At 41.8% G+C, this 21499-nt stretch overlaps 1 protein-coding gene across 1 annotated transcript; it reads left to right on the top strand.

Annotated features, from left to right (window-relative positions):
- Positions 1–838: 838 nt before the first annotated feature.
- LOC310782334 (apolipoprotein B-100-like) lies at positions 839–19800 on the top strand (the record flags this gene model as incomplete). Its single annotated transcript, XM_083643001.1, has 28 exons — positions 839–893; positions 4307–4351; positions 4560–4672; positions 4779–4924; positions 5056–5203; positions 5332–5484; positions 6227–6351; positions 6479–6564; positions 6671–7115; positions 7456–7573; positions 7660–7818; positions 7913–8124; positions 8265–8460; positions 8558–8737; positions 8828–9031; positions 9196–9363; positions 9491–9696; positions 9790–9972; positions 10067–10197; positions 10308–10515; positions 10604–10776; positions 10898–11049; positions 11147–11256; positions 11539–11912; positions 12088–18117; positions 18219–18333; positions 18500–18683; positions 18814–19800. The coding sequence occupies 28 exons, from the start codon at positions 839–841 to the stop codon at positions 19798–19800; spliced, it is 11406 nt and encodes a 3801-aa protein (XP_083499127.1).
- Positions 19801–21499: the final 1699 nt, after the last annotated feature.

Genomic DNA, 21499 nt, shown 5'->3' with positions numbered 1-21499 from the left:
TACCAATAGTATCATTAAGATTATATTAGCTGAATTTACTCAGCGGTGGACCAATGTTCTAAATTGTTGGGCCTAATTTCAGTAAAAAAAAATCCCTGTATCACATTAGTTCTCAAATTGCAGGCTACAGTACATTTTTATATCCATACAACACTGGCTATATTACAATCAGTTGTGCAACCCCAGGGAAAGGGCTTTGATATGTCTGAAATTACAGTTGAACAATAGCCAGAGGCCATCTAGACCTCAACAGCTCTTGATAGATATAAACTAATTGGAAAGACCTATCATAAATCTAAAACCACCATGTGTAGCAATTTTGTTTTTAATGTAGCTTAATCAATATAAGGAATAGCCACAGTTCTGCAAAATTTGCTTAAAGGTGCTGTAAGGTGTTAAATAGCTCTACCTTCTGACAGCCATCACTGATATACTGTAGTGTTTGGTCCATAACATGGGTCCTCCGCTCTGCAGTAAACAGAAAATACATTTTCCGGGATCCCATCCCACTTTTATTCACATACAGCACCTTTAAACAGCCATTATATGCCAATTCTAATGCAGTAAACGGAAGAAATCTTGAACACTTCACTACACAAAATCTATCAGTTTGTTAACCCACTGCTTGAGGCCATAAGTAGCTTTTGTAAACCCTTTTGCCTTTGTCCCTCCACACAGGAGGGTGGAGTGGACTTTGAGCCTTCAAAGTCCTGTCTGTGCCTTCCAGTCCATGTGGATGAGCCATGCTGAAGGTATAAAAGCCCCATGCTAACTCTAAGGAATCAGTCTCGTCTGAGTACTCGCCAACCCCAGAGGAGAGAGCTTCAGCAAACCCATCATGGGGGACTCAAAGCTCTGCCTTTTGCTGCTTCTGAGCACCTTGGCCTTGTCTTGTGAGTACTGCTACAATCTTGCTGTAGAAAATACATTCATTATGGTTGAATTTACCCTTACACTTTTGTGATGGATCAGTGTTTTGTTGTTAAAAATGCAATAATTTCGAAAGTTTTTAACAAATATTTTTGAATACTTAAACATTTATATTTTCAACGCATGAAAAGCATCACTGGTGGAAAGAATAAGTAGTGAAGTAAAAGTAAAAAAAAAAGAAGCTAATTTAAAATGTACTGGGTCGCTTTTTAGATCTTTCCCATGCAATTCTAAAAGGACAAGGGGCAATGTTCAAACTGTATTATTTGAATTGGGAAAACTTCTTTGCTGATTGCAAAGGGTACCACAATTTGTCAATTTACATGAGTAAATTGTAAATTAGTTTCTGTTGCTTATGGAGAGCTAAAAGATGTTCACTCGATCCATAATGGATGACGTAATTCAAAATGAAGTGCAATACCAATGTACTGAAGTAAAATTACTAGAATACTTCTACTATACTAATAGAAAAAAGCTCCTCGAAGGGACTACAGATGGAAACTAGCCTCCTGGCTAATTCTGGCATATTTATGGTGTTTTTAACATAGCCTGGGTAAACCCATCCCCCACGTGACCTGCTCTCAGACCTGTTCTCAGTCACTATGTGATAGTGACTGGGAACTGAGAGAGCAGGTCACGTGGTGGCTGGGTTTACCTAGGCTATTTTTAACATGCACTGTTTATTAATATGCACTGTTCCTGTGAAATAAATAAACAAATAAATGAAAAAAAAGAAAGAAAAAAAAACATTTCAGTAAGTGTAATGAGTTACTTAGAGATTTGAAAGGCGAACACAAAAGGGCAAATGCAATCTAAAATGTGTGGAGACATGCTATGCCTAAGGACCTAAGGATTAGGGTACTCAGTGAACAGTCATTTTTATTTAATTGACATTTGAATTAATTTAGGCTACGCAAAGTCATCATCCACAGGATCCCCTATGTCCTCCCGCCACTCTTTTATATTTGATTAAGTAACGACTGACGGGGCCAGCATGATGACTGATATATTTTTAACAGCACCCATCCCCTATACTCTGAGTTTCAGCTCTGGCCTTCTGGCTCTAGGTACAGATTAGGCCGAGTAACAGGTATAAGCACTCTTGACCCCCTCTCTTCTCTTCTGAATGCAGGCCTTGAGCTAGTGAGTCCTTAGGCTACCGTACTCACATGGCTAGTGAGTCCTCTTAGGCTACCGTACTCACATGGCTAGTGAGTCCTTAGGCTGTCGTACTCACATGGCTATGGTAGTGCAGTTTAATGGTTTGTTGTTGTGTCTGGAATAGCGATGACAATCATGATGATGATGACTATAATGTCTATGTCGCTGATGTTGGCGTTGTGCTTGATGCAGAGATGTTGATCATGTAATCAACACGTAGGTCTCCATGCACTTTACCCTTGTGCTTATATGGTCATATTCTGCTGCTGTTTATTTAATTTACATTTTCTAGTTGTTATTGCTGCTGTGACATTGCACACTGTGAAGGTTGGTCCCCAATAACTAGTTGTTGGCCTAGTCCACTGTATTCAGGACACCTCCCTCATACTCTTATTGTACTGTATGGCTAGGTGCTGTATGTCCTTTTATGTACTGTATTGTAGGGCTGTGCAATAAAATCGATACGGCAATATATCGCAATATTCCGCAATACTGTATCGATATTTCAGAAAAATATCGTGATATATCGCCATATCAAATTTTTTGCACAGCCGTGTGTTCAGTGACACAATAAGAATACTTCTTATTTCAGTGCGTTCAGTAACACACTCAACAGTAGTTTTGACTCGATTTGTCCACTAATTTATCAATATAAAGTGATGTACATATTATTACACTACCTGGGTGGTACACAGCGAGTTGTATTTTCAGTTCGATTTTTAAATTTTCTGTAAATTATGTAAATTAGATTAGTAGAGTATTGCAATATATCGCAATATGTATTGTATCGCAATGTATCGTGACTCATATATCGTGAGGTCCTTGCCAATACCCAGGCCTACTGTATTGTAGTTCTTGCTGCAAAACCAATTGCCCTTCAGGGACATAATAAAGTTGAAGTTGCGGTCAGCCTAAATGATTACAGGCCTGTTGTTCTGACTTCTGTTGTTATAAAGGTGAGCGACTGGTCTGTAACAATTTATCCGTTGTTGAGATGGACGTGTTTTTTCTCGTGCCCCTTAAATTATTTGATCAACTTTAGGTGCTGGGTATCAATTAAGACTCTATGCAAATGCATTTTAGAATGTTTGTCAGATAGGAGGCAGATGCTCAAGATAGGTAACATGTTCTCTAGGACTATGACCCTCAACACTGGGGCCCTCCAGGGTTGTGTTCTCTTAGCTCTGCTGTACGCACTCTATACCAATGACTTTATATCCCATTCTGAATTTGTGCAGTTTTTTAAATATGCAGATGACACAACAGTGGTAGGCTTAATAAGGAACGGTGATGAATGAGCCTAGAGGGTCGAGGTGGGGGCACTAGTGGAGTGGTGTAGGGATTTAAATCTTGCTATTAGACTAAAGAAATGATCATTGACTTCGGCGGTCTTTTCCCCATTGGTGATCGACGACCAGATTGTGGAGAGGGTTGATGATAGTTTTAAATGTATTGGCACCACCATAAGCCGCACTCTGAAGTGGGTTTAACACCAGCCACACAATCAGCAAGGCCCACCAGAGGCTTCACTTTCTGCACCAGCTTAAAACGTTTGGTGTGACTGAGATGGTCCACTTCTACAGAGCCACTGTGGAGAGTGTCCTCGTCTTTTCAGTCACAGTGTGGTACGGCATACAACTGCCTTTGAGAGGAGACAGTTGGAAAGAGTGGTTCACGTCTAAATCACCGGCTGCCACCTTCCCTCTTTGTCCTCCATATATCCCACACATATCAACCGTAAGATGCAGAAGGTGATCACTGCCCCCTCTCAGCCTGCTAGCTCTTTCTTCAAACCCCTCCCCTCCGGTAGTAAACTGCAGTCTCTTAAGTGTAGGACATCTGGCCTCAGGAACAGCACATATCCTGAGGCTGTTCCATACTTGAACTCTGAAGAACAGGCACTATTAACATGCACTTGGAAAGTATAATGCAGCAGCACAAGCAACAAGCACTTTAAAATGAACGTAGCAGCACAAAGCACTTACTTTACAGTAGGTCTTCATATTATGGATGTTTGAATGTATACTGTAAATGGGACAACTGTTTTTGCTGCTCTTATTTTCTTTTTGATTACTTATGCGTTTGTTTTTAAGAGCTGCACTATGGCAATTTCCTATTAACTGTGTTGACATGACAATAAAGTGTTGAATCTTGAATCTTTCAGTTGCATTACCTTACACCTATAATGAAAGTGATCTAACTTTTTTCTTAACAGCTGCCCAAGATCAAGATCAAGATCAAGATCAACCAACCTGTTTACGTAAGTTCCAACATTCCTTGTACCATTACATTCTGTTTGTCAACAGAGGAGGCTATGTATTCTTGCAATATACACCGCAAAGTTAAAAGCCACACCTATTCCAATTTTATGGGAAGGCATTTCAGATTAGTCTAAACAGTCACAACAGTTTCATGGGATTCATTAGATCACTATTAGATCCCTTCTTGATGTTTATTCTCTATCCTAGTGGCCAAAAGGTACAAGACCCTGCACAAGTATGAATACCAGTATGAAGCCGAGTCTATGAATGGCATCAATGGAGCCTCACAGCTTCAGAATGGACCCAAGGTTTCTTGCAAGGTACAAGATGTTTCAGCACCAATGTCAGTTGTCCAGTATTCCTTTTCCAATATGATGAATGTCAGATAAATAAATGTGATAAATAAATATTTACCTTCGATAACAGGTTGAAATTGAAGTGCCTCAGATGTGTAGCTTCATCGTCCGCACCACTGGCTGTAGCCTAAGTGAGGTGGTCGACATGGAAGCAGATGGCAGCCCTGTCATCAGACCCGCACCCAACTCTGATGAGTTCGCTGCAGACATGGCGGAGTAAGTCACACTGTAACAAGATTATATGAAACTGAGGCTTCATAAAGGCAACTTCATTGCTACTCTGACATATTTTTCAATTGTGCACTTGCAACAAACCGTATTAATATGTCCCCCATTACCTCTTTTAGATATCCTCTGAAGGTTGTGGTTGAGGGTGTGTACGATGTCAAGCTGTTCCGTGAGATGGGTGAGAAAACAAACATCCTGAACTTCAAGAGGGGTATTATCTCCGCTCTGATGGTGCCTCTGCTGGAGGAAGAAAAGAACAAGAATATGGTACTCATGTTATTTCTTTACCTAGAAAATGTTGCTCAAATTACCAAGACTACTGACATCCTTGAAATGTATTTTTATGCCAGATAAATGTTCTGTGCAATTGATTTCACTCTAATCATCTATTTCAGCCCACCATCCACGGCATGTGCAAGACCCAATACGCTGTCAATGCTAGAGAGGACATTGCTACCGACATGAGCCTGACCAGGGATCTGTCCAAGTGCGACAAATTTGTCCCCATGAAAGACCACACCAGCCCCTTTGCCCTTATCTCTGGCATGGTAAGACATCCAAGTGCTACATCAAAACATGTTATGTTACTAACACAGTAATGATTCTTGACAGCTTTTACATTTGCTACATTTGTTGCTCTAAATACCCAGTGTTAGGTAGTCTTACTCCTCTGTCGAACAGGTAATGTGTTTTCTGTTGGCGGTATATTTAGAATAAGTAGACGATAAAAACTGGTTAGCATGAGCAGTGATAGCCACCATGGCTAAACAGACAAATAAAGAGTACTACCAACAGAAACACAAACATCATCAACAAAAAAATAAAAATAAAAATACATCACAGCCGTGAATTCTGGGAAGTGCAGTGCAATGACAGCAATGACCTAGGGCTGGGCGATATGGACAAAATCAATCACTATATTTTTGACCAAATACCTCAATATCCATATTAAAACAATATTGTAGGGATGGCTATTGGTGCTTCCCCAAATATTTACAGAATGGGATTTTTGATGAATAATCATCAGTAATGTGGATATAATGACTAAGTGGGTAAAGGCATATAATAGAACACTTGAAAACCAGGAAAAACAACACTTAGTTAACTTATGCCAAATCACAATATTACGATATCCAAAATCCAAGTGAATATCATACAAGAACATTGATGTAATATTTATATATTGCCCAACCCTAAATGACCGTTTATCAAATATGTTGGGGAAGGGAAATCTTGTGGATTACAACTTCCATTTCAAATAATCCAGACAATTCTTCTGTTATTTTTCAGCACTACCCTCTTGCCCAGCTGGTCAAAAGCTCTCAAACCTGCAACTACCAGTTTGACAATGCAAACAAACATATGACTTCTGGGTCCTGCACTGAGAAACACATCCTGGTGCCGTTCTCTCACAAGTAAGTCAAACCTCATACTGCTCTCTGAACTACAGTACATCTTGTTTCATTCAGTGCTTGTACTGATACAGGATGTCTTGACTAGGGCTGCTGTCATTTTTCTCAACCCTGTATTGTCTGCCCATAGGGGAGAATATGGAGTTACCAATGTTGGCAAGCAAGAACTGACTTTGCTGGGAGTTTCTGCTCACAATGATAGAGTCTTCGACTACAGTAAGTGCCTCCTTTCATTTATGTTGTTATTTATGGTTAGAAAATGCTCAAATTGTTGCTGAAAGCTATGATTGCCCCATTCTAACTGTGCTTTTGTCTATCATAGGTGAAGACAATCTCAGGCGTCTGCACATGGAGGCTGTTGAGGAGGACAAGTCTGTTACCCAGGATGATCCTCTGCCTCTCCTGACCGAACTGGCCACTCTGCCCGAGACTGACGGCGAGAGGAGGGCCCACCTCTTCCACAACCTTGTTATGATGGTCCGTGGGCTGAAGTCTTGGCGCCTGAGCGCTTTTATTCCCCAGGCCCTTCAAGAGTCCCGTGCCCTGACCTTCCAGGTTCTGGCCCAGTGTGGTACCCCTGAGTGCAGCAGTGCCATCATGGAGATCCTCAGGACCTTCGACAGCTCCGCACTTGAGGTTGATGCCACTGTGTTCGCTATGGGACTCGTGGCCAACCCCTCTCCCCTTCTGATCAGTGACATGCTTGAGATGGCCAAATACAAGCCCAGCAAGCCCATCATGTATGCCCTGAGCAATGTTGTTAAGAGGTGAGCTATTCTTTTTACTACCTCAGCAGTATTTTATTATTGTTTTGTTTCTGTCTTTTTTGCCCCCCGTCTAGGTGTCATGTCTGTTCTGAATGTTTTGTTTTTCTTTAAAAAAAAATATATATATATATATGATTTTAATGCACTGTCAGCGGAAGCACTCTTAATTTTGTTGTATGGGGAACTGCGCAATGAAAATAAAGGCTATTCTATTCTATTCTAAGGTGACCTAACATTCCAGGCAGAATAACAACTTGTTCTATTTTACAGACCCTTTTCTCTATTATGTAGAATCAGCTACACATGCTTTAACATTTGATGATATGTTTCCCTTCAACAGGTGGCAGAAAACTTCTGGAGAAAATATCGTTCATGAACTTCATGCTGTTGCCAAGTTCATGACCGATAAGTTGGGTGACTGCTCTGGTGACATGGATGAGACTTTCATGACTTTGAGGGTGGGTATCTCTCACAGTTTAACTCTCAAAATGTAAATGAACTGCAGGATAAATGAGTAGAATAATGATCTGTCCTTTGGTTTTAGGTGATTGGAAACATGGCTGCAGCCATGGGAGCTGAGTACGCAGTTGCCGTAGCTGATCTGAGAGCCGCTGTGATCCAGTGTGTGAACCAGCCCGCTGCTTCCCCGGCTGTCCAGCAGGCTGCCATCCAGGTCTTCAGGCTGACTACAGTTCCTTATGAGGCAAGTGAAACTATTTCAACTGTTTAAGAGAATATTTGAAACATTATCTCTCTTAATTTCCTTCTTAATGAGGGATATATATTTTTGGTCACAGGGCAGAGAGGTTCTCATGCAGGTTCTTCTGGACAGCGCTAGCCCCCTGCAGAAGCGTGTTGCTGCATATCTGGTACTGATGAAGGACCCTCGGCCAAGTGAACTGACCCAGCTGGTTGCTGCCCTGCCCAGTGAGCAGGACACACAGTTCAAGAGCTTTGTCATCTCCCACATCACCAACATCTTGTCCTCTAATGACCCCGAGACCCAAGAGTAAGTGAAACATTTTAATGACATTTGCTGCATTAGCTAATAAGGTAAAAGTTGAGAAGACCTCTTTTTACTAATTTTATTTTATGCTCACCATCACTGGTTTAATCATTATCCTCTTTGTCTGTCTGTCTTTCCTACAGGCTGAGGCAGAAGATTATTGAAGCCCTGCAGAGTAATGAGATTGGAACCGTCATGGACCCCATCAAGTTCTCTCGCAACTACAAGATGGGCTCCATGGAGGGCAACGTGATATTTGAGGATACCAGCTACCTGCCCAAGGAGGTCATGCTTGAAATGACCCTGAAGGCATTCGGCTATGACATTGACATGATGGAGGTAAAACTTTAAGCAATTTCAATCAAATTGATTGGTGAGACATTTTTCCATGTGTTCAGTTGTGATTATAACAGTTAAAAATTGGTCACCCTTTAAGATCGGAATGGAGGGCAAAGGATTTGAGCCAACTGTTGAAGCCCTGTTTGGAGAGAATGGATTCTTCCCTGACACCGCCCTGAAGACCATGTACCATGTCTCTGACAACATGCCCGTCGCGGTCAACAAGGTCCTGCAGAGCTTGCTGCCCGTTCTGAAGAAGGACAGGATGAAGAGACAGGTATTCAGAACAATGCTTTTGATGCTCTAATTGTGAAGATCAAATGTAACATAAGGAAACAGTTCTGTAATACAGCATTTACATTTATAGGCTTCCCAGAGCCTGATGAGGGAAATTGGGCGCAACCTCAACAAACTGGTGAGGGATCTGAAGGCCAACCAATCTCCAGAGGCCATGGTTTATCTGAGACTGCTGGGAAATGAGCTGGGATACCTGAGGACCAATGAAATGGAGGAGATGGCGTACTCTGCTGCCATGATGATTGACAGCGTGTTCAAGATGTTCCCAACTGATGTAAGCATAACAGAAAAAACACCATGCCCTTATACTTAGCATCAAGCAGCATGTTGGTACAGACAACAGTATTGAGAAAGGATTGTAACCAATTGTGAAAGAAAAGAGTAAACATAATACAGCACTACAAAAATGCTTATTGTGTGTTCTTGTATCTGCCACAGCTGATGAAGGGACTGATGACTAAGGCTGACAACACAGTCTTTGCCCATTACATCTTCATGGACAATGAATTCTTCCTGCCCACTGCCACCGGTTTGCCTCTGAGGATTTCCCTGTCTGGTACCTTCACCCCTGGGATGAAGGGTGGCATTAAGATTGCTCGCGACATGGTACACCTTTGTTTTTAAAATGATTTACATAAGTGTGATTAAACATTCAGATATAGGTTTACCATCTGGTTGGCTACATCTTCGTTAGGTTTACAGCTCAGTTCCCTCCCCCTATGTTTCTACACAGAGTGAAGTTACCTTCATGCCCTCTGCTGGCATTGAGTTTGTGACTCAGTTTGGCTCTCACATGCCTGAGTACACTAAGTCTGAACTGGAAATGCACACCAGCCTTTTCCATGAGAGTGGGCTGAGTGCCAAGGTCTCCATGGGAAGTGATAATGTCAAGCTGACCATCCCTGCTCCCACAAACCCTACAAAACTCATCAGCATCACGTAAGCCTCACTAAAACTTTTATGCAAATATTTGAGGGACTGTTATGCTTGTGATTGCATCATTCTTAATTTCTATGTTCATTTCAATGATAGAAACACCCTGGTGGCAGTGACTGGCGCAGAGGTTAAGACTTTCTCCCCAATGGTGAACGACAAGGTTGATGTTAGTGAGTGCAATACCTTCTTCGCTGGAATGAAGTACTGCACTGCCCTGCAGTACACTGATGCTTCCTCTTATGACACGACTCCCTACTTCCCCTTCACTGGAGACAGCAAGTAAGCAAGACCCTCTAATCCACAAGAAAAAGTGAATGTTTTAAAGTAAATTAAGCACATTATTAATTAATTTAATTCCTATTTACCTTAAAAGATTTGCTGTGGAGCTCCATCCTACTGGTGAAGTCACTGAATACACTGCCACCATTGCCTATGAGCTCCTCATGGAGGGAGATGCGGGCCAGCAGAAGGTTGACTCTGTGAAGATGATCCTGAGGGCAGAAGGTAAGAAATGATTTAGTCAGCTCTTATCCTCATCATCACCAGATCTATTTAGTGAAAGTCTCAAGTTTAGTGGAGTCTTTTTAATTTGACTGTTTTTTGGCTAACACCAGGTGCAGCGCCCACTGAAGCCACAGCAATCATGAAGTACAACAGGAGGAAGCACGTCATCACAACTGACATCCAGATCCCTGACTATGATGTGGAGGCTGGATTCAGACTGGGTGTCGTCGACAACACCAAGGGCAAAGGAACTTACTCCATCTACCTTGACCTTGTAAACAAGAACATCCCTCAGCTCTCCCTGGTTGGCAATGCCAAGTAAGATATCTGTCATATCCTTATCAAATAATATACATATAATCCTCATCATTCAAAATAGGCTGACTCATTGGTCTATTTTTCAAAGTCTGAAGGCCATGAAGGAAGCTATGCTGCAAGTCCAACTTCTTGTACCCATGATCAATGCTGATGCCACAGTCACAGCCAACCTGAAGCGTGATGTGGAATGGGAAGTAGAGCTTGAGAGTGACATCAAGCTTCTGGGGGCCACCTCTGACCAGAAAATCACAATGAAATATGGTATTGTGTTTTTTCAGTTACTCAATTTCTTCAGAACCTCACATAGTCACTTCATAATCACTTAGAATTGCTGACTAGGTAGATGAGTGCATGTTTTCTCATCATTCTTTACTTTTTATAGATGACAGCAAGATTGAGGTTGAGGTCAAGTCTGATATGAACTCTGAGATTCCATATTCTGACCTGGTTGAGAAGTATGGCAATGACCTTCTTGACATGCCTGTGGGGGAGACTGACATGAAGGTCCGTCACATTGTCATCAAGTCTGTGGAGGTATGAAAGTTGGATTTCACAAATATCTTGACTCACAGATTTATTTTTTTATTTTCTTCCCAAATATTAAGTAAAATGAGTAATATTTGTTTCTCAGGCAATCAATAACTACATGGAGAAGTATGCTGCTGATATACCTTACATTCAGAACTTCAGAGTGCCTGATATGCCTGAGATGTCATTGCCAGAGAAACTGTTTCTGAATGGGTAAGATTAAAAAAAGATACATGGTCATAATTTAATTTAACTATAAAAAAAAACAATCTATACTTTAAATAATCTTTAACTTTTTTCCTATTAAAAAATTACTCAAACCCATTAATCCATTATATAAATTTAGTAGTAGTAGTAGTAGTAGTAGTATAATAGTTGGCGATTAATTTAATAGTTGACAACTAATTGATTAATCATTGCAGCTATAATCTAATTTATGTGCAAATTATTCAAAACAATATATTATTTTCTTCCTTTTCCTCTTTTTTCAAACAGTGAGGCAAAGGTAGTCTACTACTTCAACAGTGAGCACTTCACCATTGCTATCCCTGTCCCTCTTGGAGGAAAGTCAACAGAGGAGCTGAACTTCCCATCTGCCTTAACCACACCCCACGTGTCTATGCCCCAGTTTGGACTGGAGATCGCCTCCATGGAGATCCCCATCCCAGAGCTTTTTGTTCCTGAGAGCCTTTCTGTGTCTGTCCCATTCTTTGGCAAAGCTGAGTTTTCAACTGTGGTGAAGAGCAACCTCTATGACTTGGAGGCCTCAATGGCTGCCGGCAAAGATGTTGTGGATGCACCAAGCTACTCAGCTATGTTTGATGTGAAAGGAACCTCCCCATTCGATATCCTCTCAATAAAGATGGAAGGTATTGCATTTTTTATTTTCAATTTTAATAGTGACTAACAGTAATGAATTCTGAATGTATTGCATGATAATTGCTATTTGTGTATATTGCATAGCAGCAAAAAGCTGTGTGCATTGTCTATGCAATTATGAATGCTCATCAATTAAGTTTTTCTTCCCATCTTTTTTCCATATAGGCTCTGGAATGTTGGCCAACACTGATTCTATCAAAGCCCAGTTGAAAAGCTCATTGGTACATAAATTCATTGAAGCCAGCATTACAGTCATTGAGGATGCCACTTTCACAGACAAATTAAATCTTAGATCAAGCAGCAAGATTGAAGCCACAAGTCCCTTCGGTCTCAATATTGACCTACAACACACTGGCATGGCTGGCATCAACACTGAAGAAATCTCTGCTGATAGCAACCTCGAGGGAACAGTCAAGGTTGGACCCATCTATGGCAACACTATTTCCACCCAGTCTTTTATCATCTTCCCATTCAGACCAGAGGCAAAGATTGATTCTTCTCTGAAGATTGACTCTACAGTCCTTCAGGCCGAGAACACTATTGCAGCAACCTTTGCCAATGGTGAACTCTCTGTTGTGTCTAACACCAAAGCCTTTGAAGACATCCTGACAAACACTGCTGAGCTTTCCTTCAAAGACCAGAAGCTGTCACTGAAATGTGATACAAATGCACTTGCTCTTGGCATGAAGATCCACAATCAGGCTGAGGCCTCTGCCGGTGCCGGTGAAGTCATCATGAGGATGGAGACCAACGCAGACCAGTCTGAAAACCGTATCTACTATCTGCTTTCTGCCTCCCTTGATGTCAATGGTCTGGCTATGAGCAGTGATGCCACTGTGAAGCTCCTTGAGAATGAGGCTATCCACAAGGCTACTCTGACAATGAACAAGGACGGTTTGGCCACAAGTGGAACAACCACCCTCCAGAGCCCCCTGACCATGGAGAACACCTTCAGTGCTGGACTTGATGCTTCACAGGCTACTCTGTCTATCAACAACAAGGCTGCAGTGTATGACATCAAGTTTGATAATACCAACAACCTGGCCATGACTCTCTCTAGCTTTGACTTCAACTCAAAGGCTGAAGCCAGTGTCAGTGATCATACCTCTTATACTCATGACATCACCATTGATCTGAAGCCCTACACTGCTTCTGCAAATGTCAATAACAACCTGAAAGTGCTGGCCACCAACTTCATTAATGACGCTCAGCTGAAGGCAGAGCTCTACAAGATGGACCTGACAGGAAGCCTGAAAGCCATCTATGGTGAGGAAGAGATCAAGCACACGTATGAGGTCAATTATGCTGACCTGACTGCCAATGCTAAGTGCAGCACCACTGGAAAACTGTTTGGAACTCACATGAGCCACAACACTGAGCTTGAAGTTGTTGGTCTTGCTGCCAGAATCACCAATGATGCCCGCTTCAACTCTCAGCCAATGCGCTTTGACCACACCATCCGTGCCAGCATCATTCCCTTTGACTTCAACCTTGATGCCATCTTTAATGCCGATGGTGACCTGACCATGTACGGAAAGCAGAGTGCCCAGCTCTATGGCAAATTCCTCCTTAGGGCACAGCCTCTGGCATTTGCAACCTCACATGAATACAGAGCCTCACTGAATCAGCAGATGGATAATGGTTTCTCACTGGAAACCACTATTGACAACAAGATGGACACTGTTCTGTCTCCCCAGGAGCAGAAAACCACTCTTAGGATGAAGTCTAAGATGAATGACCATGCCTTTAATCAAGACCTAAGTGTTTACAACACTGCAGAGAGAATGGGAATGGAGGTTTCCGGCACCATCTTCACAAATATTCTGAACACAGCCTCCACAGACAACCAGGAATTCACCATCTCAGGGTTCCTCAAGTATGATAAGAACACAGATAGTCACATAATTCAACTCCCTCTCATTGAAAACATACCTGCCTTTTTGGAAAATGTCAAGGTTGTTGTTGTGAGCATTGCAGAAACAATGCAGAGCTACATCAACAATGAGGAAATCAGAGCTACACTCGAGGGCTACACTCAGCATGTGAGGGACTTTGTGGCTCAGCTGGATGTAGAAGGAAAAGCCATTCAGCTAAAACAATACCTAACTGATTTTACCCAAGACTATGCAATTTCCATGGAGGAGCTGGAAGCCTCTCTGATGAACCTGAAGGCTACTGTTGAGAAACTGCTGCTTGATCTCACTGCTCGCATCCAAACCTTTGTTGATACCATGACAGACATTATTGTTAGTGGCACCCTCTCTGAAACTGTAATTCAGAACATCCAGCAACAGTGGAGCACTATTAATGAAGAGTATGACATCAAGGGTATGATTGTTGCTGTGATGGATACCATGATGGACCTTATCAAGAGGATTGACCTGGAAAAATTGAAGGATAGCAGCATTGCTTTCCTGCATGATATCGATTACAATTTTGAAATCAAGGCTAAACTAGAGATGATCATAAGTTATTTGAAGGAGTTTGTTGAGACCTTTGACATGTCCACATCTGTTGCCAAGCTGAAGAACTACATTTCCTCTATCAATTTGGAAGCTTACATTGAAGAACTGGTAGCCAAGATTCCTACAGACACTTTCAGAAAAATATTTGATAATGTTAGGGCTTTGATTCAAGATTTTGACATCCTTGGTAAGATCAACACATTCCATGCCAAGATGAGGGAGCTGATTGTCAAGTTTAATATTGACAAGAAGGTTGAAGCCATCGTGGAAAATCTTGTGGAGCTCATCAAGCAGTTCAGATTTGAGGAAACCATGTACACTGTAGCTCAGAAACTGAAAGAGACAGACATCCCTGCCAAATTTATGCAAGTTATAGAAGATTGTATCAACTACTTGAAAGCAACTGAAGTTACGCACATGATTCAAGAGCTGAATGTGTATCTTGACACTATTGTCCAGAACCTGAAGTCATTCGACTACAATGCGTTTGTGGATCAGGCCAATCAAATGATTGCCAAGTACACAGCTTATGTGAATGAAATCATCACAGCACTTGAAATCCCCCAGAAACTTGAGGCCACAAGAAATGTTGTCAACTCTGTCATAGTCTCTGTTTGGGGCTTCATTGAGCAATTGAGAGAAATCAAAGTTGCAGAAATGATCAAAACTCTGAAGGACATGATTGACCAGGCTGTGCTTAATGACCTAAAGGCATTTGCTGAATATCTGAAACAGACAATTACTGAAATGAATGTCAAAGATGAGATTACCTCTTACCTACAGCTAGTGAGCAAGTACTATACTGAGTTCATGTCCATCATCACTGACATGTTCACCAGTGTGGTTGCAGTCATTCAGAAAGTGGCTGCTGAGCAGAAGATCATCAGTGAGATTCAGCAGATCATTGAAGGGCTCATCACTGAACTGAAGAAAGCTGAGCTGGACATACCATCCTTCACCTTCCCTCTCACTGACCTCGTTGTGCCTTCTATGAAACTCAGCATGGATAAGCTTTATGAGTTTGAAATCCCAACACAGCTGGACATCCCTGAGTTTACCATCATGAGCTTCTACACTGTGCAAGCCACCACCATCTCCATTGATGACATTAAGCAGAGAATCATTGATCTTATTGATTTCTTTGTCAACTTTGAGATCAAAATGCTTGATATGGATGCTTTCTTTGGAGACCTGACCATGAACTACCTTCCTGCCCTGCCTATGATGAACTTCCCAGAGATGAGCCTTCCCGAGATCTCTTTCCCAACCATCCCACAGGTCCCTGTGGAAAAGCTTGTTGAAACGCTTCAGCTTCCTGAGATCAAGCTGCCAACCATCCCAACTGACATCATGGTCCCATGCTTTGGTAAACTGTATGGTGAGGTCAAATTCCACACCCCCATCTACACTGTCAAGACTTCTGTTGAGGTACAGAATTCTACTGATAATGAAATTACCCCTCAGTTCACTGGATTCCTGAGTTCCCAGGCCACATCTGATAGCTTTGAAATCCTTAATTACAAACTGGACTCCACTGCTCGCGTTGCAGCGCCAAAGATGAAACGTGTTGTTTTTGCAGAGACCCTAAAGTTCAGTCATCCTGCTCTTGGAGTTGAACATCAGGCATCTGTAAGCCTCTATGGTCCATCAGCCCAGGCCCAAGCCAAGACTACAGTGAAGGTCACCACTGCACCTTACACTGCCGAATTAGTGAACACAGCCTTTATTGCTATGGAAGGGGGAATGTCTGCCTCTCTTGACACAACTTATAATCATTTAGTGAACCTCCCAATCATCAGTTTCACCAATGATGCCACTCTAACGCAGAATGCAATTGTTCGCCAGGACGGCAACACCCTTAGCCTCACAGTTGACAATGTCGGCAAAGGCAAGTGCAATGCTGAAGAGGGCAGCCACAAGAGCAACCTACGTTTAACAATCACTCCAAGCCTGGTCACCATGAATGTCTCTGGTGACACAGACTCTACCATTCTGAAGATGAAACAGCAAATGACTGCTGAATCTGCCATCCTTAGCAACTTCAAGTTTGATCTCCGCAATGAGGTAGAGGGCCTAGCCATTAAGAACAGTCTTCTTGTGGCATCTGGACAAGGCAACCTTTATGATCTGAAGGCTGAGCTGAAGGCAAACCATGACACAGAGCTATATGGTGCAGTCAGCGGAGTCTTTTCCAATACATTCAGTGTTGTTGTCCGTCCCATTGAGTTTGTCTTTGACTTCCAGAACAAAGGAAATACCAGGGTAAATCTGTTTGAAATTCTGACTGCTAAGATAGATCTGCAGAACGATTACTCAGCCATGTTCAAGCCTGACACCCAACAGATGAACACAGTAACTCTGGCCCGTTTCAATCAGTACAAATTTTTCTACAACCTGACTGTTGACAATAATGAAAAAGAGGCTGCCATATTTGTTGCCATGGATGGTGAGGCCAATCTTGACTTCCTGACAACCCCCATCAGCATCCCTGAGATTGATCTGCCTTTCCTTGACTTCAATACTCCAGCCATCAGTGATCTGAACTTGTATGAGCAAATTGGATTGAAGCACATCTTGACTACCACTGAGCAGACTGTTGATGTGGATGCTAAGATTGTGTACCAGAAGAGCCAGTCGACTCCCCTTGTTAATGTGATGGGTCTAATCCAGATTCCCTCAGCGGGTAACCTGATCACAGATCTGTCCTTCAAGTCTGCCATCATCAATCTGAATGCCAATGCTGGGCTGTATGCTGAGGATGATCTTGTCTTCCGTCTGGGAGCAATCACAGCCTCTGTGTTTGAGAGCCTGAAAGCCAAACTTGATGGAACCACCAGTCTGACCACCAAGAGAGGAATCAAGTTGGCTAACTCTTTGTCCCTTGAGAATCGTCACATTGAGGGCACTCATGACAGCACCATCAGTGTGAGCTCTGAGACTTTTGAAACCGCTGTCTCTGTGGCTACTGTTGCAAAGATTTCCCTGCCTGTACTCAACCTGGAAGTAAACCAGAATCTGGTAGTAGACACCAAGACCAACGCAAATGCTGTGTCCACCTTCAAGCTAAAGGGTGATTTCAACATGCCCGTACTCAAGGCTTCTGGAAAGGGAGAAGCAGACCACAGCCTGAAGCTGGAGGGAACATTTGAGTATGTTTCCATGGAGTCAACCACTAAGGCAAACATTGATGGCACAGTGCTTGAAGACTATCTAATTTTGGGACTCCTGGACAATGAGGCTAATCTGTACCTGAATGGTGATGGCGTACGCTCCACTTCCAAGGTAATTGCTGATGCCAAACTTACCAACGGTGCAACCAAAATCATTGGCATGGATGTGAATGAGAACCTGGCTGTTGAAGCCTCCCTGAGCCGTGTGTATGCAGTGCTGAGGTTTACTAGCAACAATGAGGCAAATGTGTTCAATTTCAACACCAAGGGAGAGCATGTTGCCCAGGCAACCATTGACCTTGCACCAACCTCTTCCTTGACTGCTGATGTTGAGATTAATATGTCTCAGCCAAGTGACCTGGGTGACTTTACCATCTTTGAGAAGACTGTCGTTGAAATGACAGTACCCAAGCAGAAAATCTCTGCCAATGCCAAGATTGTCACCCCAGTGTACAGCACAGACCTGGCAGCTGAAGTGGAGGGTGATGCTCCAGTCTTCAAAGTCACCTTCAAGTCCTCTGCTACCTCTGTTATTGTCTTCTTGGAATATGACCTGGACTGTGAGTTACCACATTTTCTTGTCTAGAGTCTTTTACATTTTCAATGAGCAGTATAAATTGCTATTTTGAATTATTTACCTAAAAAATATTTCCTTCAACAGCTTCGATCACCACAAGCTTTGAGAATGCTGGCTTAACCCTGAATAGCAAGGCTTTGTTTACCCATACTGACATGACCATGGACATTCGGCAAGCTTTTGACTACAATGCTATGAGGTAACATTTGTTATAATTGTTTTTCATTCACTAAAAATTGCAAATTGGCAGTTTGATGACACGTATGTTGATTTTCACATGAACACATAAAGTATCTGTCTTTTTTGTATTAGTAGAATTGCCTTCTTTACTTCAGAAAAGTGACAATACCTGTTTCTCTATTCAGTGTTCCCAGTCTAACACTGAACACGGACATCACCAGCCCTGCTTTCACTGATGTGGACTTCCGTTACTCTCTCAACAATGATGGGATCAGTGGTTCCATCTCCATCCCATCCACTGGCTTCCTGGGCCTTCAATTCGATGGCAGGCCATCTCAGATGAGTGCAAGACTCTATAGTCGTTATGCTGTGAGTATTAGCAAAACCTTTCATTAACATTGTGCCCCACAAGTGAACATCACCATTTTCATATCAGCAAAATCAAATACTAAAATCAAAATCTAACCAAAATAATATTTTATTCTCTTCTATTCAACAGTCTGCCCAAGACGTTGATGTTGACATCTTCCTTGTCAGATCATCTGCTAAGGATGATAAGATTAACCTGCAGATTGCCTACAACATGGACGCACCAAAAGACATGCTTATCGGACTCAAGGACAGACTCCCATCCATCAGCTCATCATTTACTATGTTCGCTGAAAAGTACCAGCTCACAAGCAAAATGGAGGAGCTGAAGAGCTCCATTGATAACCTTGTCAGCGAAGCCTATAACACTGCCATCAACTATGACATTCAAATGAGCCAGCTGTCCATCTTCTACAGGAACATCATTGGCCAGTACCAAAAGACTGTCCAGGTCTTCCTGGATGCTGCTATCAAGGTCCTGAGGGAGACTCAGTTCAAATTGCCTGGCTCTGACGAGATGACCACTCTCCCTGAGGTCCTCAAGAAGCTGACCAGCAGCATTGGTGCAATGCTGGAGAAGCTCCTACAGATTATCTCTGAGAGCATGGAGGTCTACTACAACTCTCTGGTTGAGATGATCAGCAGTGTCAAAGTACGCATGCCAGTTGGTGATGCAATTACTGGCGCTCAGATCTTGGATCAGGTCAAGACATCTTTCAAGAACATCTTTGACGAAGTTGTGGACTTTGTGAAACATATGGAGAGCCTTGACATGATGCTAGTGAAGGTGGGTGAGACCCTGAAGGCTGTCGTTGAGAAAACCCAGGAGTTTGTTGACTCCATCAAGTCTGACTACTTGGATGCAGTGTTCATCAACATCAACGCCATCTATCGTAATCTTGTCACTGTGATAAGGGATGTCTTTGAACCGATCCCTGCACTAAATATGGAGCAGCTGCACAATGTCATTGAGTACATCATGGACATGTTCATCTCTGGGGTGGAGCAGTTTAATACCACTGTTTCTGGTTTTCTGCAGCAGGCTTCAGACGAAGCTTTCATGAAAGTTAGTGGAGGCCGGCTTGAGGTTGACCTTCCCTTTCCCTTCCAACAGTGAGAGACATTCACAATCTATGTGAAACACTACCATCTGTATGGACGATTAGCTCAAAAAGTGTTTTTGAATGTATTTATAACAGTCAGTTTAACATGAACAAGGTGCTACATGAACAAATTACTTGTATACCAACATTGAAAATGGAAGCTTTTATTGAGTCTCGCTTCCCTTTGTTTTTAACACGCAGTAGACAAAGAGCGAAGAGTATCAATAAAGTCCATTAATGCAATCCTTGATCATTTGTCTGGTTCATTCCCTAGTGATCTTCTTCTTCTTTTCTTCTTTTTCTTTTTTGCTATTCACACCAAAAGGTTACATAAATAACAATGGCAGTTTCATGGTACATGAAACTGCATGAGAGAAAGCATATCATTATGTAGTTGAATGGATCTCACCAAATTAATGAGTTAAAAAAGATTGAACAATTGCTTACAGAATGGTACTTCCAGATCATTTAGATTGTGCAAAAGATTGTGCCAAATGCCTAGTCACACTGCTTATTCTATGAGGGTATTATTGTTTCTTATCATTTGATTCAGTTAACAAAACTTACAAGATCATTTAGACTTTATAAAAATCTTTCTGATTTACCAATCCATCCAGAAACAGCTTAACCAATGATTTTGCAGTAAGCAGAATTTGTTAATACTTGAATGGTGTAGTGGAAGTTCACATTCTCGCTGGAAGAGAGTTATTGCATTAGTATTAGTATTCTTAAGCAATGGTATGCATTTTCCTCTACAGTATTGATCATGAGAGCTACAGTTTCCTAGTTACATGTAGCTACTATTCATAGTATTCTGTTACATTACCACAGGCCATCTTGGCAGGAAAATTATCAGTATTATCAGTATTGTAATAAATCAACATGTGATTACATGTGATTACTGTATTAGTATATGGTGAAGTCCCATATTAGGAAATGTATGTGACATCATTGGAATACTATGAATTCCACTGTAAGACTAATCAATTGTATTCTGCATTTAACACAGAGGTTTCACTGTACAACATACACATACAGTATACTGAGAACAAAAAAATGAAAACCAAAGAGGCGAATAATGATAAAATCATGGTAGAAAATACAAATAATTAATGCAAAAAAGTAGCCATTAATGCAAAGTGAAGCAGTTTCCCAAGCAATAGTAGGCTTTCATATGAAACCTTTACAATGAATCAGAAGAATCTAAATCAAACCTTTACTTTGTACTTGGTGTATATTAAATGGTTAGGCTTGGGAAACCCTCTTATTAGATTAGAGCTACCATTTGCTTCTGGCCTACCGATGTCTCGATTATTTTCTTTTCTTTTATTATGTAGGCTATATAGTACTATCTTTTTTAAACGTGCTTATTGATCTGGAGGGCATCCAATTAGAGAATATCTATCTAATCCAGGGGTTCCCAAATTTAAGAATACCGGGGCCCACTTTGAAATCTGAAAATCTTCTGCGGCCCACCGAACCCTCTAATCACAACTCTGATCAGCACACGCAAACTAAGATGAACATGGGCATATGGCAAATTAATAATCCATTAATTCATAATACAAAAAACTGCGAAATACCTAAAAGCCAGATTGCCAATATTTTCTCCCCCTTACTCATCAGAAATATTTGCGTGCACAGGGGTTAAAGTGAGATGTGACAGGTAATTTTGAAAAGAAAATGCACAACTGCATTTCACTTCCTACTCTC

This window comes from Poromitra crassiceps, assembly GCF_964638095.1.
Source record: "Poromitra crassiceps genome assembly, chromosome: 9".
Classification (NCBI taxonomy): Eukaryota; Metazoa; Chordata; class Actinopteri; order Beryciformes; family Melamphaidae; genus Poromitra; species Poromitra crassiceps.
The sequence above is the reverse complement of the archived record's forward strand: the minus strand, read 5'-3'. Positions and strand labels throughout refer to the sequence as shown.